This window comes from Geotrypetes seraphini, chromosome 2, assembly GCF_902459505.1.
Source record: "Geotrypetes seraphini chromosome 2, aGeoSer1.1, whole genome shotgun sequence".
Taxonomy (NCBI): Eukaryota; Metazoa; Chordata; class Amphibia; order Gymnophiona; family Dermophiidae; genus Geotrypetes; species Geotrypetes seraphini.
In genome coordinates this window covers 275,975,025-275,992,772 of record NC_047085.1, presented here as the reverse complement: position 1 = coordinate 275,992,772, position 17,748 = coordinate 275,975,025, and the positions used below count along the sequence as shown (strand labels likewise).

At 42.3% G+C, this 17,748-nt stretch overlaps 1 protein-coding gene across 1 annotated transcript in view; it reads right to left on the bottom strand.

Moving 5' to 3' along the window:
• SEMA5A (semaphorin 5A) overlaps positions 1 to 17,748 on the bottom strand; it is a 1,054,315-nt gene that overhangs the window by 251,517 nt on the left and 785,050 nt on the right. Inside the window, 1 exon segment of the mRNA XM_033929716.1 lies at positions 16,670 to 16,787. Coding sequence (XP_033785607.1) covers positions 16,670 to 16,787 — 118 coding nt within the window.

Sequence of the window (17,748 nt, the reverse complement as noted above, 5' to 3'; positions counted from 1 at the left end):
TAGTATGTAATCTTTGATAGAATTGCCTATTATATGAGTTGGGGGTGTAAATACAGCCCAACAGAACCTTAATACCTGCAATATGTGCGAGCAGAAAACATAGTGCCCACCTGACCCCCACAGAGTAGCATCCAGGATCAAGCTGACTGACCACCCCCTTCCGGACAAGAATTGCCATACCACATTTCCTTCCTGGCTCTGCAGCCGCTATAACAAATACCTACCAAGACCCGCTGTAGCTTAGAATGCTCTGCAAGCTTAAGATGTGTCTCCTGAAGGATATCCCCTTTAAGCCTTTGCAAATTTTGCAAACTTTTGGTGCATTTCACTGGGGAGGTGATACCTTCCACATTCCAAGTTACCACATGCACCATAAAATGATAGAAAAAAGTAGATGATGATATACCATATACAATAAGGAAAATAATTGGATCCCAGAGCTCCATCCCAGCAAGCGGGCTCCAGGAAAAACCAAACAAATCCTTTGGGCTCATGAAGGAGAACCAAAGGAGGTCCTTCATCACATCTCCAAGATACCCCTGCTTTCTGTTTAGAACTGGGCTCCCCCCAGTGCCTCTGCTCATACCCTAATCTATCCCCCCAGTCCCTCCCCCTCCCCTAATAACTCCCCTCCTGGTCCCCATCATCCCCCTGCAGTTGTTGAGGTCCCATCCCTGGGAACCAATCTCGTTATAATGCCCACCTCCCCAATCCCTACCACCAAAGGTATGAGATTAACCCCTCTCCACTTCTAACTCAATTAAGGTACAAACCAGAACCCTGCTGGAAAACAAACCTCCCCCCTTAACACACTGTATATCTCCCCAGTAGAAAAGGGTGGTACAAACACCTTCCCCATCTGTGCAATGCCTATACAAGGACACATTAACAAAACATAAAGGAGCAATAGGTATATATGGTTACCCTAATCATCATACAAATCACATACATACTATAAAATTACTAAAATTCCTGTCCCAAAAATCTGTGTGAAAAGATAGTAATCAGTTTTGGAAATGTACTGTATGTCTGTCAAAGTTAATGTTGGACAGGGCTGGGGCCCAGAATAGAAAACTTGGAGTGAACCCCAAAGCCCACTATGAGTAATATAGTAAAATAGCAAATGGAGATGAAGACCTGAACAGGCCATCCAGTCTGCCCAACAGTCACACTATTAGTGATTCAATTGATATCAGGCTAGGTCTTCAGTCAGGCTTGGGTCCTCTCTGATTAGGGGTCAGGGCAATTGCCATACTTGTATCCCTCATCTCCCAACACCATACCTGATATCTGCTATCTTTGTATTTTGTATCTATATTTCTCTGGTGTTATAAGGTCTGCCTCCTTGGGATTCAGTTTAATTTCTATCTACTGTAGATATTATTTTGCATTTGGTATCATTCTGTATGTATGACCAAGTCAGATGTTCTGTTAGCACAATTTGAATTTGTAATTACAACAAAGAAGAAAACAATCTATGTCAACAAATTATGTTTGCCTAATTATACATAAATATTTAAAGGAAATGAAACAGAAGTTAAATAATTATAATTGACAATACAAAACAAGTTCCCCAAATTAGAGAAAGAGATCCCAGAAAATGAGGGAGGCATCATTATAATCTAAATACTTGAGCAAAATAGGAACAAGTGAATCAATAAACAAATTTTAATGAATGTCTATTAGACACTGATCACGTCACCCAGAGAGATGAAGAGAAACATTTTTCTTTGCATCTATGAATGATCTTAAGTGCTTTGGATCCCAGGAAACATGTGTATGCAAGTCAAATATTACTATATATTTATAATGGTCATTCCTAAGGAGATCAATTGCTGCTACATTTGAAGAAATACTTTACATCCTTCTTGTGTTTGCTTACAGACATCCAGAAAGATCCAAACACATTGGCCCAGAAAAGCAACATTATTCTGTTGAAAGTAGACTCATTACTGAGTCTTTATCAGACTAAAAAACAAGAGACTAACAGAGTTGCTTGCTCTATTATATCTTCTGTTGATATCTCCAAGAAAGCAGTTAAGCTCAGACCATCTGGCATCAATCCAGCTTTATTTGGTCTCTCCTTTTCTTTTCTCTTTAGTTTAAGGGTAGGATGCACAAAGTTCAGGCAACCAAGTAAAAAATACCAGGTTGGGAGCAATTTTGATTTTCTGGGACATGCTTGGCACAAATAGTACGCTATTTGTATTGAGTAGCCCAATTAAAGGGGAGGAACAGTGCCCAGCACCTGCACACAAGAGCTAAACAGCAGGTACAGATCTTCTGCACAGACCCAGTACAGTTCCCGATCACTGAAGCTCACAGCAATACATTTTTGTGTTTCTTTTTGTTTCACACGTGATATGGATGAAGCTGTTGTGCATGTGTTGTATGAGTGTGTGTCCAGCTCCTAACAGCTGAGTTCTGATCCGACCATAGGTGCGGGACATACACTCACACAACAGATGCACAAACAGCTACTGGCAGCAACAGACCTACTGGAAAATTTTGCCCGGAAAGAGGTAGGTGTTCCCTTCTGTGTATTACAAGAAGTGCTCATTTTAATAAAAATGAGCTCCTTGTAATGCATTTGCATAGGGTTCTGGATGGTTGTTATCATGATTGGTAGAAGCCCCTGGGAACCCTTTTGAGGACTAGAGGCTGTGCTGCCTTGCAAGTAAGACTGTCTACAACCAGTCTTACTTTCAGGGCACGCTTCTGAGCATCTCCCCCTTAATACAGGAGATAGAAACATTTCTGAACCAGTAGAATTATTTCTTCAGTATATTCAGACACCTTCAGAAACTTCTTAAAAAGTTTTCGAGGAGAAAAAGAAGAGGATTTAGGAAAATTTAAAACTCTTATATTTAAACTAGTCTTATAGCCCGATACATTAACGGGTGCTAGAATATATGTGTGTGTGTCTGTCTTTATTTCTTTCTCTCTCTCTCCTTAGCCGTTTTTTTTCTTTCTGCCTTTCTTTTTCCTTGGCTGTCCACCAGCACCCCTTGCCTGCTCCCCCTGTCCATTCTCCCTTCCTTTTACCTCCCCTGTGTCCACCACTACCCCTTCACAGCTCTCCTTATGCAGCAGCAGCCCTTCTCCCTTTGTTTTACCTCCCCCCTGTCCAGCAGCAACTCTTTCCTTCTCCCCCTGTCCAACATTAGGCCTCTGTTCCTTTTTCGTCACCCCCCCTGTCCATCAGCACCTCTTTCCTTCTCCCCCTATGCAGCAGTAGGTATCCCTTCCTTTTTCTCCCCCCTCCTCCTTCTTATCCCTATGATACACTTACCTTGCTCTGCCCCTGATCATAGGTTCCCGTTAGCCGCCCAGTTGCACCCATTGGAAAAGTTCCCTCTGCCACATCCTGCACCCTCCCCCGACGCGACTCCCGCTGTCTTTATTTCTGTCTCTGTCCCTGGCCCCCTTTGTCTGTCTGTCTTTCTATGTATCTCCCTGCCCCTGTGTCTTTCTTCTTTTCTTTCTGTCTCCCTTCCTCCCTCTGTCTGTCTGTCTGTCCAAAGCAGCATTGCCTCCCCCTCCATTTCCCTCCCCCCACAGCAGTTCCCTGTGCAGCAGCATTAGCGTTTGCTCTACCCCACTTTCCCTTCCCGCGGGCCCAACTACAAACCTGGTGATTCCAGCAGCGTGTGTGCAGCAGTCTCCACATGCTGCTTCGGGTCCTTCTCCTGCCCTGATTTGTTCTGCCGCGTCTCTGATGACATCATCAGAGATGCGGCTGAGCAAATCAGGGCAGGAGAAGGGCACGAATGAGCGTGTGAAGACTGTTGCACACGCTAATGGAATCGCCACCGGGTGGGTGGAAAGTTGCTGGGCTCCTCGGTGGGGGCACTGAGCGGCCGCGATCCCTCTGCTCCGATACCCCGCCCGCTGGAGATCGGCGGCTGGCTGCCCGACTGGTGAATGAATGGTGGTAGCCCCGCCCCTGACCCCGCCCCAACCCATGGCCCCACCCCACTCTTCACCTATGCCCCCATGGCCCCGCCCCCCCAATTGCCCCACCCCTTCATGTCCCGCCCCAGAAATGCACTTTTTGATGACATCACCGGAAATGGGGGCGTGTTTGACCCCCGGAAATACGCTTTCTGATGACATCACTGGAAATGGGAGTGCCTGCCCCTACCGGAAATGCGCTTTTCTGATGACATAGGCGGAAATTGGGTAAATGAAGCGACGGAAATGCGCTTTTCTGACCACGTAGGCGGAAATAGGGTAAATGACGCGGCGGAAATGCGCTTTTCTGAACACGTAGGCGGAAATAGGGGAAACAGACTTAGTCAAAACCCCCACCCGGAAATGATGTTGCCAGAAAAGAAGTGTCTTTATTTTAACAGTTTTTAGTTAAAAGACAGGGTTTAAGAGCTCACGGATAGAGCAGATCACAAAACAAAAGGCATTCACAAAATCTTTCCTGCTTTTAAAACAGAGCAGGGGCAGAAACAAACGAGAAAAGGTTGCATTTGCTTTTAACACACTTTTCAGTAGGAATTCTGAGCTAATGGTTAATGGGCCAGCTCCCCTATTGTCATGGTAACAGCTGATAAGCCCCTTGCAGCACCCCTCCCCTGATAAAGCCAAGGGGGAGAGAGGTGGAGGTGTGTTTAAACATGTCTGAACTTGTCCCGGCCCCCTACTGTTGTCTTAACAATCTGAAAAAAACCAAAAGCAGCTGTCACCTAACAGGGCTCTGTTAAAAAGGCAGAGCTATGAAAGAATCTTTATTGAAGCAAATTTATTATGATCCATACGCGGCAGGAAGCTATGGAGGCATTACCCCTCTACTTCAAGCGGCTAAAAAGAGTGATATAACAGTCCGGAGAAAAGATGTGGTGGATTGGATCACCGGTCAAAACGCATACAATTTACACAGACCGGCTAGAATCCATTTTAAAAGAAATAAAACAATTGTGTCGGAAGTTGACAGACAGTGGCAAAGTGACTTAGTCGACATGTCAGCCTTTGCCCATTATAACAACGGTTACAAATACATCTTAACGGTAATAGATATCCTGTCAAAATATGCATGGGTCATTTCTTTAAAAACAAAAACCGGTCATGAAGTCACCGAAGCCTTTGAAACAATATTTAATTTAGGGCGTACACCTGAAAAACTTCAAACAGACAAGGGTAAAGAATTTTTAAATAAGTCTCTGAAGAATTTATTAAAACAAAAAGGTGTTAGCCATTTTGTGACCCATAATGATGTTAAAGCAGCTGTAGTGGAAAGATTTAACAGGACTTTAAAATCCAAAATGTGGAGATATTTTACAATCCTGTTAAAGCAGCTGTAGTGGAAAGATTTAACAGGACTTACAGCTCATTGGTTCATCCTTCTTGATAAAGTCAAGGGGGAGAGGGAGGAGGTGTGTTTAAACCTGTCCCGGTCCCCCTGGTGTTGTCATAATGACGTATGTCTTAGATCTTTAACAGCTGTTAACATCAGAAATAAAAAGTTCTCACAGCTGTTAGCAACAGAAATAAAGGTTCTCAAGCCGTCAAACAAAATGACTGTCATGAAGGCTCGTAGATTGAGTTACTTTCTTAAAGATCGTGATGTAGAAAAAGAGGGTTACCCAAAGACTGAAAAACTGTACGAATCAGACAAAGAAAATATGGACCCCTTTAACAAGCAGGTAACTGAAAAAAGGCCTACCAAGAGGCCTCGTAACTTTCTTAAAGACTGTAATGCTGAGAAAGAGGGTTACTCACCGGCTGAAAAACCGATTGACGCGACGGCAGATACCGGGGAGCATACGCACAAATTAACAGATTCTGAAATACAAGAGTTTCCAGATGCTCAAAAGCTATATGATTCAGACACAGAAAATGAAGATGTAGGCTATGAACTACCAGAGGATAATACTTCAGATATTGAATTTTATGAAGCCGCTGCTGAAGCCGAAGCAACAGACATGTTGGAAAAGCCAGGATCTTCCACGGTAAGAGAGAGACATACACAGAGGTAACGAAAAATGCCTGTATCTCGGTGTAGTATACAGGCCTCCAAGACAACTGGAAGACAAGGACATGGAATTAATCGAGGACATAGAGAATATCACTTTACATGGGAACACTGTACTGTTAGGGGACTTCAACATGCCCGATGTAGATTGGAACACACTTTCTGCTTCAACCAGCGGCAGCAGAATGCTATTAACCTCCATAAAGGGAGCACAACTCGAACAAATGGTATTAGAGCCCACTAGGAATCAGGCGATACTGGACCTAGTACTCACAAATGGAGAGAGCATCTCGGAGGTCTCGGTAGGCGATACACTAGCCTCCAGCGACCACAACATGGTATGGTTCAACCTCAGGAAAGGTTACACTAGATCGAACACGTCAACAAAGGTACTCAACTTTCGGGGCACTGGCTTCAAACTCATGGCAGATTTCGTCTATGTGGCACTGCAAAACCAAGCTGAAACCGATAACGTGGAGGCAATGTGGTCAACCCTGAAATCTACCCTACACGAAGCAACGAACCACTACATAAAAACAGTGAGCAAACGACGAAGAAACAACAGACCCCAATGGTTCACTACGGAGATCTCGGACCTCGTTAAAAGAAAGAAAAAAGCATTTATTTCCTACAAACAATCTGGGACAAGGGAGGCTAAAACAGACTATATAGCCAGGTCTAAAGCAGTCAAAATGGCAGTGAGAGGCCAAATTCGAATAGAGGAAAATCTAGCAAAGAACATTTAAGGTATATTAGCGACAGAAAAAGAAACAAAGATGTGATAGTACGCCTTAGAAAACCAGAAGGGAATTATGTAGAGTCAGATTCCAATAAAGCAGAACTTCTAAATGAATACTTCTGCTCAGTCTTCACCTGCGAGGCACCGGGGTCCAGTCCACAGTTGAAGGAAAGGCAAAGCTCGGACGACCTGTTCCGGAATTTCAAATTTACACCCAGCGCTGTCTCCCATGAATTATCAAGACTCAAGGTGAACAAGGCCATGGGACTGGACAATCTACACCCCAGGGTGCTCAGAGAGTTGTGTGATGTCCTAGCAGAACCATTATTCGTGCTCTTCAATCTCTCCCTAAGTACGGGAAGAGTCCCCTTAGACTGGAAAACGGCCAACATCACTCCACTGCACAAAAAGGGTTGCAGGACAGAAGCTGCAAATTACAGACAGGTAAGTCTCACATCAATAGTGAGTAAACTCATGGAAACACTAATTAAACATGAATTAGATACGATCCTGAGCAAAGAGAATCTACGGGATCCCCACCAACATGGATTTACCAAGGGTAGGTTCTGCCAATCCAATTTAATTAGTTTCTTTGACTGGGTCACCAGAAAACTGGATTTGGGAGAGTCCTTAGACGTCGTGTACTTGGATTTCAGTAAAGCTTTTGATAGCGTTCCACCGTAGGTTATTAAGCAAGATGAAATCGATGGGATGTTTCTAACTACATGGATCAATGATTGGCTAAGTGGTAGACTTCAGAGGGTGGTGGTTAACGGCATCCTCTCCAAAACGTTGGAGGTAGCCAGTGGAGTGCCGCAGGGTTCGGTCTTGGGCCCGATACTTTTCAACATATTCGTAGGAGACCTGACTCAAGGGCTTCAAGGTAAAATAACATTATTCGCCATGACGCCAAACTGTGTAACATAGTAGGTAATAGCAATTTGCCCGACGGTATGACACAGGACCTACTCTTGTTGGAACGTTGGTCCTCGACTTGGCAACTTAGCTTCAACGCTAAGAAATGTAAGGTCATGCACCTTGGCAGCAGAAATCCATGCAGAAATTACACCCTTAATGGTGAAACTATAGCTAGGACCGCAGCAGAGCGCGATTTAGGAGTAATCATTAGTGAAGACCTGAAAGCTGCCAATCAAGTGGAGAAGGCTTCATCCAAGGCTAGACAAATGTTGGGATGTATCCGTAGAAGTTTCGTCAGCCGGAAGACCGAGGTCATAATGCCATTGTACAAATCCATGGTGAGACCTCATATGGAATACTGTGTGCAATTCTGGAGGCCACACAACCGTAAAGATGTACTGAGAGTCGAGTCAGTTCAGCATATGGCCACCAGGATGGTCTCAGGGCGCAAGGATCTCTTATACGAGGAGAGACTGAATAAATTGCAGCTGCACTCTCTCAAAGAACGTAGGGAGAGGGGAGACATGATTGAGACAATTTAAGTATTATCACCGGTCGTATCGAGGAGGAAGATGATATTTTCTTTCTAAAGGACCCGTCGGCCATCAATAGGGCATCCGCTAAAAATCAGGGGTGGGATATTTCATGGCGACATCAGAAGTATTTCTTCACCGAAAGAGTGGTTGATCATTGGAATAGACTTCCTGCACAGTGGTCAAGGCCAGCAGCGTGCCAGATTTTAAGAATAAATGGGATGCGCATGTGGGATCCTCTAGAGGGTAAAGTGGGGGAAGGGTCATCAGAATAGGCAGACTGACTGAGATATAGGATAGCTGGGAGGATAAATTTAGGGAAGGGGATCTTTAGGTGGGCAGACTTGATGGGCTATGACCCTTTTCTGCCCATACATTTTTCAATGTTTCTATGATTTAGGATAAAAACTGTACCAAAAAAAAACTAAACCTTGTATCTGTAACTATAGCAAATGTAACCATTTAACTTTATATTACCAATATGTATGTTAACCTGTAATCCATTCTGAGCTCTTTGGGGAGGACAGGATAGAAAATCAATCAAATAAATATCTAATTTGATGGATGGGGTTGATGGTGCTGGAGGGCTTCAGAGCAGGACTGGAACATTACCCTTCCAGTTCACAGCATCACGTGACCTCTTAACTACAGTACACTTAAATATCACAGTACTTTTCATACAAATGTATCAAGAGGAGAAGGGTACAATATGTAATGAATGTATGGAACCCTTTGTTAATAGATGTGGAAGGGCTTGTTAAACAATTTAGCCTTATCTTTATCGGATCCGAGTTTAGATATTTTGCAGAAAATGTCTAAAAAAACCCAGTAGGGAAATTATCATTTTCAAAACAGAAAAATGTCTTTGACTTTGTTTCAAAAATGGCCATTTCCTAGGTGAGTTTGTCCTTACTGATCGGAGCAGAAGAAATGCAGTTGCAGAGAGAGGCAGAGGGAGAGAGAAGCCAAAGGGGAGAAATTTCTCCAAGGTAGGGAGGGCACTCTCTAAAATTGAAAGGGGATAAATTCCGTACGTTCTTCTTCACCCAAAGAGTGGTAGAAAACTGGAACGCTCTTCTGGAGTCTGTCATAGGGGAAAACACCCTCCAGGGATTCAAGACAAAGTTAGACAATTCATGCTGAACCAGAACGTCCTCAGGTAGGCTAATCTTAGTTAGGGCACTGGACTTTGACCAGAGGGCCACCGCGTGAGCAGACTGCTGGGCACGATGGACCACTGGTCTGACCCAGCAGCAGCAATTCTTATGTTCTTATGTGTCTTTCTTTTTGAACCATTAAAAAAAAAAAAGTCATCGAATGAAAAACACACAATAAAACAACCATTGGATGGCCACACAGACAACCCAGCAGAGCAACCAGCGCTCTAGGGAGCACTGCAGTGAACTTCCATAAAGGTCCCAGGTACTCACAACCTACTCTGCTCAACTGTTACTTACCCAATAACCCTATGCCTGCAAGTGTCACCTATATGTCAGTACAGTAGGTTTTTGGTGGGTTCACACTTTCTACCACAAATGGGATATGGGACTGGGTCCCCTTCTCTGCAGTTCAGAGCACCAACCACCAGGCTACTCCAGAGATCTGCTTGCTGCTCTTCTAGGGACTAGCCATAACAACTGAAGCTGTCATACAGGCTGTATGTACTGTTCATTCACATCTTTGGGGGGGGGCGGTAGGGGGTCAGGAACCACGTGGGGAGCAAGTGGGGGGGGGGGCTATGCCATGCATGCCTCCAGTGGTCATCTGGTCAATTTGGCCACCTTTTGGGTACTTATTATTTATTGAAACTGGTCTATCCTCAAACATCCAGTTTTGCCCTGGATGTTTTCTGCAGTGGTCCCATTATTGAAGAAAATGTCCAATCGTAATCAGCCCGAAGCACTCACCCAAATAACGCCCCCTTGAGATTTAGACGCCCGTAGACAAACAGCATAGAAAAACTACTCTACATTCTCCCTCCGTATTTGCGGTTTCAGCAATCGCAGTTTCGATACTTCACGGTTTTTAGCTTACTGGCTCCTCCTCCAATTACGTCAGCTTGCATAGAGAAATCGCTGATTCCAACGTTTTACAGAGAAAGTCGCTGATTCACAGCACTTTCTTCACCATGTTTTGCCTCTCCTTCAGGAACAGACCAGGTCTCCCACCATGTTATTCGCGGTTCCACTATATTCATGATGGTTTTTTATAGAAACAGCCAATAAATATGAAAAAGTATTGCGGTTTTTCCTGTATTTGCGGTTCCTTTTAATCCCCTATCACAGCGATTCGGAGCGAGAAGTGTATCTAATGAGTTTCAAAACTGGCAATTTGAACTTTTAGGAAACAAAAGTTCAAAATGCACTTTATGCTATTTTTTGGGACATTTTCCCTCTTTTTAAAATGAGTCTGATAGTTACAGCTATAATACACATGCTGAAACTAAACATAGACAAGGTTAGCTTGCACATAAAATATTTATTCATTTGGGATTTTATTAACCACCGTATGACTATTCACCCCAAGGCAATATGAGCGGGTACAATGATCAGTTAGACAATGAAATCGAGCATAACGAGGAACTACAATCTAATACTTTATATGGGTGAGAGATGTTCTTTTCTAGTATTTCTTGCTCAGCAGGTACAGCCTAGAGGATCATGATATTGCCCAGCTCGTTTTGTTCATGATTATCTTTGTCATCTGATCATCCACTGATTTTCTTTTTATAGTCAACAGATCTATAAGCACAACATTGAGCTTATTAAGAGATAGCCTCTACTCACAGCTTTGCTCCCGTATGCCACTTTAATGACCAACCTATGCTGGCAGCAAACCATTTTGAAGGGGAACCCTGCAGAGTTGAGAGCATAAATCAAGCACATTTTGAAGTCACACTATGGGCCTTCAAAGAAAAGTCTATTCTATCACAACTCTGTAGATATCTTTGGCCAACAGATTTAGTACAAACTAAAGATGGGCATACTTTAACTCAGCCTTTGTATATACTCTGCTGGGAGGCAGCTCTGTTCTTTAAACACTTCACATGCTGCAGATTATTGTTTGTAGCTGGGGAAATCCAACTCTTTGGGATGCCGGGACTGACAATCAGTGTTGTTTATATAATAAGATGAGATAAACAACTCAAAAATGTTTTGAGAAAGATTATTTAAGACTTTGGAGATGTTTTGCTTGTAGATAAGCAGAAATTGTTCAAAGATCTGTGGTGCCACAAAATTCACTGGATGACACCCAAATTTAAATTGTCAAAATAAGTGCTTATGTTACATAAAAGGAATAGGATACTACATTTTTCTAACAATGGATGGGTGTCAGCAAAATTTAAAGAAAACCAGACAAATGAAAAAGGGAACTGCATTTTTCCAATCATGTGTTGTCTAATTTTAAAAGAGCATAAATGAGTGGATAGTTGGAAACATTCAAGGTTAGTTGTTTTTGCAATGATTAACAAATGCTTGGGCATCAAGTTAAGCTGAATATGGCACTCAGCTGAAAAACTATTTGGCCTGGACTGGAACAGTAGCTCCACTGACAGTGTGCACACTGCCCCACTTGAAAATGATCTGGCCCAAAATCCCAGCAGGTAATTGATGCACCATCTGGCAAAAATCTCAGTCTTAGATCTCCTTTTGTAACAGTGAAGTAGCTTATTTTCTGTCTCTTTTTATTCACATTCTCCTTTTCTTGTGCCCACATTTCCAAACTGTTTGCACGTTTCCTCTACCGTTTGCAGTTCCCTTGCATTCCTCAAAGATATTACCAAAAGGTTACCCTCTTCTTCCCTCATTGTGCTCTTTGCTTTTTCCCCCTCACTCATTTCTATACACCTAACAGCTAAGACCAGCTGCATCCTTTCATGTCTCCTGGCACTGTCTGACCCCATGCCGTATTTTGTCATGATCTTCCGAAGATACTGTCACTAAAGAGAACAATTCTCATAAGCCATTTCTTTTGGCATGAATAGCAATTTCACAGACAGAGCTAGCTGTCTGAAATATGTTCTTACTCATTCCGACTACAGGTTCCAAGCAGATGCCACCTTTTAGTCATATCTAAGATAGAGGCATTCCAGGAAGTGTGTTTAGGGTAAAACTGTGAGAACAATGCATGTAGACTTGGCAGGTCGATAGTCAAAGGAAATTACATAATCACCAGAAGCTGGATTTTAAGTTACTTGACTTCTTTGAAGGTGAGAATAACATGTGAAATAAAGGTGAGTCAGTTGATGTAGTGTATCTAGATTCTTTCAGAAAGTTTTTGACAAAGTTCCCTCATGAGAGACTCCTGAGAAAATTAAACAGTCATGGACAGTATTTATGGATTAGGAATTGGTTATCGGATAGAAAACAGAGGCTAGGGTTAAATGGTAATTTTTTCTCAGTGGAGGAGATTAAACAGTGAAGTTCCACAGGGATCTGTTACCGGGACAGGGAGCTATTTAATTTATTGATAAATGATCTGCAAATTGGAACAAGTGAGGTGATTAAATTTGCAGATGAGACTAAACTGTTCAAAGCTGTTTAAATGCATGCAGATCGTGAAAAATTGCAGACAGACCTTAGGAATTTGGAAGACTGGGCAACCAAGTGGTAGATGAAATTTAATGTGGAAGAATAACCCAAATCACAGTTACCAAATGCTAGGATCCACCTTGGGGGGTTAGCGCCCAAGAAAAAGATCTGGGTGTCATTGTATACAATATGATGAAACCTTCCACTTAATGTGCAGCGGTGACTAAAAAAAGCACACAAGATACTAGGAATTATTTTAAAAGAGATGGTTAACAAGACTAAGAATGTTATAATGCCTCTATCTCACTCTATGGTGTGACCTCACCTGGAGTATTGCGTTCAATTCTGTTTACCTTATCTCAAGAAAAATATAGCAGCACTAGAAAAGGTTCAAAGAAGAGCGACAAAGATGGTAAAGGGAATGGAATTCCTCTCGAATAAGGAAAGACTAAAAAGGTTAGGGCTCTTCAGCTTGGAAAAGAGATGACAGAGGGAGATATGATTGAAGTCTAAACTTAAAAAAAAACTTTCCCCCCATTTTACAAAAGCATAGTGCAGTTTTTAGTGCCAGCCACAGTGGTAACAGCTCTGACACTCATAGAATTCCTATGAGTATAGGAGCTGTTACCGCTGCGGCCGGCACTTTAGTATCAGTAAGAGATATTTGCTAACTGTGTGTATTATTGAGCTGGCTTTGATGACAGAGTGAAAAAAGTTTGGGGCACAAGAAGAGAACATATACAGAAGGAATTGGGCAGAGAGATGAGAGTGTGGAGTGGGTCTCTGGGATAGGAAGAACGAGTGGGGTAAAATGGTGGTTGTTTTGGGGGTGAGAGGTGATATGATGGAGGCTGCCGTTCTTGTTGCTGTTTCTCTAGGGATGAGAAATTATATATTAGGCTGCTGAGCTCCTCTTGCTATTTCTCTGGGTGTGGGGTGAGAAAGAAAAACTGGTGGTGTAAGCTTAGGTAAAGGAGGGGTCTTTTGAGAGACATTGGTGATCAGCAGTGTCACAGCCCTGCATGGAAAGATATTTGTGGGTCTCCTTCAGCTCATTTGCATCCAAAATGACTCCAACTTAAAAATCAGTGATGAACACTGCTATAGGAGATGAGGATTGGATTGGATTTGACTTGATATACTTCCATTTAAATAATTATTAGGTGGTATACAAAATAAATACACACAATGTATAAGTCTCTAATCAGAACAGCAGCAGGGATCATATAGTAAATTACAGAGTTTGACCAGTCAGGCTCCGGTCCTGCCATGGTTCCTGTTAAATCTGGGAGAAAGGGTGGCAAGAAGCCCAAAAAGGGGATTTCCAAGACCAGCTCCCAGTACCCGTCAGACCAGCTTGATGATGGCACAGACCCAGAATGGGGGGACAGGGAAACCCTACCCAGGCACTACCCTCCAAGTTTCCAAGTTTCCAAGTTTAATTCAGTTTTGATTAATCGCTTTATCTTAATTCAAAGCGATGTACATTATAAAAATTACAATATAACATAGTAATACATTGAAGATTGTTGACTAAACTTAAGACAAAATGACAATACTAGAAACATATGGGAAAGAAATGGGCAAGAAGTTACAATATAAAAATAAAGATGGGGATAACATTTAGGGAAGGTACATGAGGAAGGGGTAAAGCTTGATCTTGAAATTGATTTATGATGAAATTATTGTTAATTTATAAAGGCATCATTAAATAGAAAGGTTTTCAGGTTACTTTTGAATTTCTCTAGATTGACTTCTTGTCTCAAGTGGTAAGGTACTGCAGTCCTAGAAAAATGGAGGGGTATAATAATAATAAAAAACGTCTATCCCCTTTTTGCCTAAGGCTCTAACGCTGAAAGTAGCAGCGGGGAAAATGTTCAATCTCAAAAAAAAAAAACGTCCAAAATGAGGGGTTTTTTTTTTTAGAATGGCCTGCCTCTATGTTCAGTAGTTTAAACGGCAAGACCACCACTACGTCTAAACTTGCAAACACATAATCAACCAAAAAAAGTCTAAGTCCCAAATGCTAAAAACAAGAGCTTTTAGGCCCCCAAACCCCACCATTGTGCACCAAGCCCCCACCCTGACACATTTTCAACCCTCCAAATATAATCTTGACATTCCTAAGCACCAGTCCTGATATGCCCAGCCCCCATCAACAGCAGAGCACTGGCACAACTAACCTACCCTTTTTCCCCAAACCCACCCTTACTTTACATCTTACCCCAAAAGAGTCCTAACCTAAGCCCTACTGACTCACTGACTCTTTCTGGGGATCAGCATTGATATTTGAGTGGTTCCAGATGGCAGGGATCCTCTGCCATAGCCTTGGAGCAGCATCGGAGCATTTAGTGCTCCGGGCCATGGTAGTAACCTCTACTGTAGCTTAGTAAAAAAGGGTATGGGTGGGGGGGGGGGGGGGTTAATGAATTGTTGAGTATAGCTATGCACTCAGCCCTAGTAAATTTTCAAACAGGGCTTTTTACATGCATAACACTCAAAGTTGGAAGCATAAATCCTATGAATATTGGGCCCATAGTTTATGTAGGTCTTCCAATAATAAAGAAATCCATACATTGAATTCACCTATTATAGAACATCAGTGTCCACTTTATAGCAGAGTTGCGGCTTACTCAATATTAGAATTGCTATAGAGACATAGATATTACAAAGAAATTTCATGGAAGATATCATGCAGGAGACAACATGGGAAAGAGTCAATGTATTGAGGAAAAAAGGTGAGTTTTCAGAGCTTTCCTGAATTGGAAGAATGTGGGTGCTTGTCAAAGGCTGCCCGGGAGGTTGCTCCAGATTCTGGACCCCTGAAACTTGAAGGTGGTCTCAAAGAGAGCCTTCCTTTGAACATGGCGTGTAGAGGGGATGGAAGTTTCCATCGTTGGATTGACCTTGAGTTGTGGAAGGACTGTGCGATTTGGATGGCAGATGTAAGTACAGCTGAGTTTTCACCATATATGGCCTTATGTACCATGAATGCAACCTTGAAATGAACCCTGCTTCTTACTCAGCAGCAAAGCGATTCTCTAGCTGGCGTCTGTGACATGGATGCCAGTTAGAGAATCGGAGGGGGGGTTAGGTGTCTGTACATCAGGACAGAAATAATTCTATATAGGACGCCCGTGTGCGATTCTCAAAAGCCGCTTAAGCAGCTGCTGAGCCTGGGCGTCCTTATGTTTAATATCACTGTTCGTGTGTCTGCTTTCAGGTCTTTTGTTCTCCCAAACACAGTTTGTCATTCCCTTTATTTTTAATTTGTACATCGCTTAGAAAACATGCAATATGATCAAATTTTTTATTAAACTTGCAAATTTGAAACAGAATCCGGCCCTTGGTCTGTCCCAGTATATTCTTAAATATTTTAATGCAAATATCTCTAATGTATATAATTCATAAAACCTCTAATGCAGTGGTCTCAAACTCACAGCCCAGGGGCCACATGCAGCCTGCCAGGCACTATTTTGAGGCCCTCGGTATGTTTATCATAATCACAAAAGTATAATAAAACAGTTTCTCGATCATATGTCTCTTTAGCTATAAATTACAATATTATTATTAAGACTAAGCCAAAAGGAAAGATTTATAAACTATAGAGTTTTACCTCATGCAAAATTGTCATTTCTTTAATAAGACTTTAACTATTTTTTTCTGAGGCCCTCCAAGTACCAATAAATCCAAAATGTGGCCCTGCAAAGGGTTTGAGTTTGACACCACTGTTCTAATGTATATAATAAATAAGACCGTGGATTTATTTTAGAGAATCTGTAAAAAGCTGCAGTAGTGTTTTTAGTGCACGCTAAATATTAGCGCGCTCTAATACCACACTAAGCGCCAAAAACTAACACCAGCTCAATGGTGGCATTAGCGTCTAGCGCACGCGCTAAAACCGCTAGCGCAGCATTGTAAAAGGAACCCTAAGAGGACATAAGTGCGGCTCTTTGTAACTTACTGGACACACAGTGATGCTTTGCTCCCATTGGCTCATACTCAGACTTTCCTCAAGTGTTGTACATTTCTTCATCACCAAATCCCAGCCACAATAAGGATCCTGGGCTCCAACACAGGCACTATAAAGAGAAATACAGAAAGTTACACCATAGTATGAATATCCTCTTTGTTGTATTAATTACATTTGATTAAACATTGGAAGTTTCATTCAAAAGCAACCAATGCTACCAGAAAAAAATACAAAATAATTTTAAAAAGAAGAAACTAAGGGATTCTTTTGCTAAAGCTTGGTATATAGATCGGAGAGGGTCATAATGCCGCTTTATAGAACAATGGTCAGACCCCACTTGGAATACTGCATCCAACATTGGTCTCCCAACCTAAAGAAAGATATAAAACTGCTCGAGAGGGTGCAGAGACGAGCAATGAAACTATTAAATGGTATGGAGAAACTGGAATACGAGGATCGACTTAAGAGACTGGGATTGTTCTCCCTTGAGAAAAGGAGACTGCGAGGGGATATGATCGAGACCTTCAAAATACTGAAAGGAATCGACAAAATAGAGCAGAAAAAATTATTTACATTGTCCAATTTGACACGGACAAGAGGACACAGAATGAAGCTAAGGGGGGACAAGTTCAGGACAAATATCAGGAAGTTCTGCTTCACGCAGAGAGTGGTTGACACCTAGAATGCTCTACCAGAGGAAGTTATTGCTGAATCGACTATCCTAGGATTCAAAAGCAAACTAGATGCACATCTCTTTAAGAGAGGCATAGAAGGATATGGGTGACTATAAATTACGCCAGGTGTATGCCTGGCAGGGCCTCCACGTGTGCGGATCGCCAGACTTGATGGACCGAAGGTCTGATCCGGAGATGGCGCTTCTTATGTTCTTATGAGACATTAACATGTACTAAATAGACCATGTGGTACTTAGGCCCAGATTCTAAAAACAGTATTGGTGGCTGCCTAAAAATGGCCACTGAATGCATGTCAATTAAGCATCGATACCATTTATAGAATCGCAGCTGTTTTTAAAACAGGTACCTTAAATGTAAGCTAGCATTTTTCAGGCC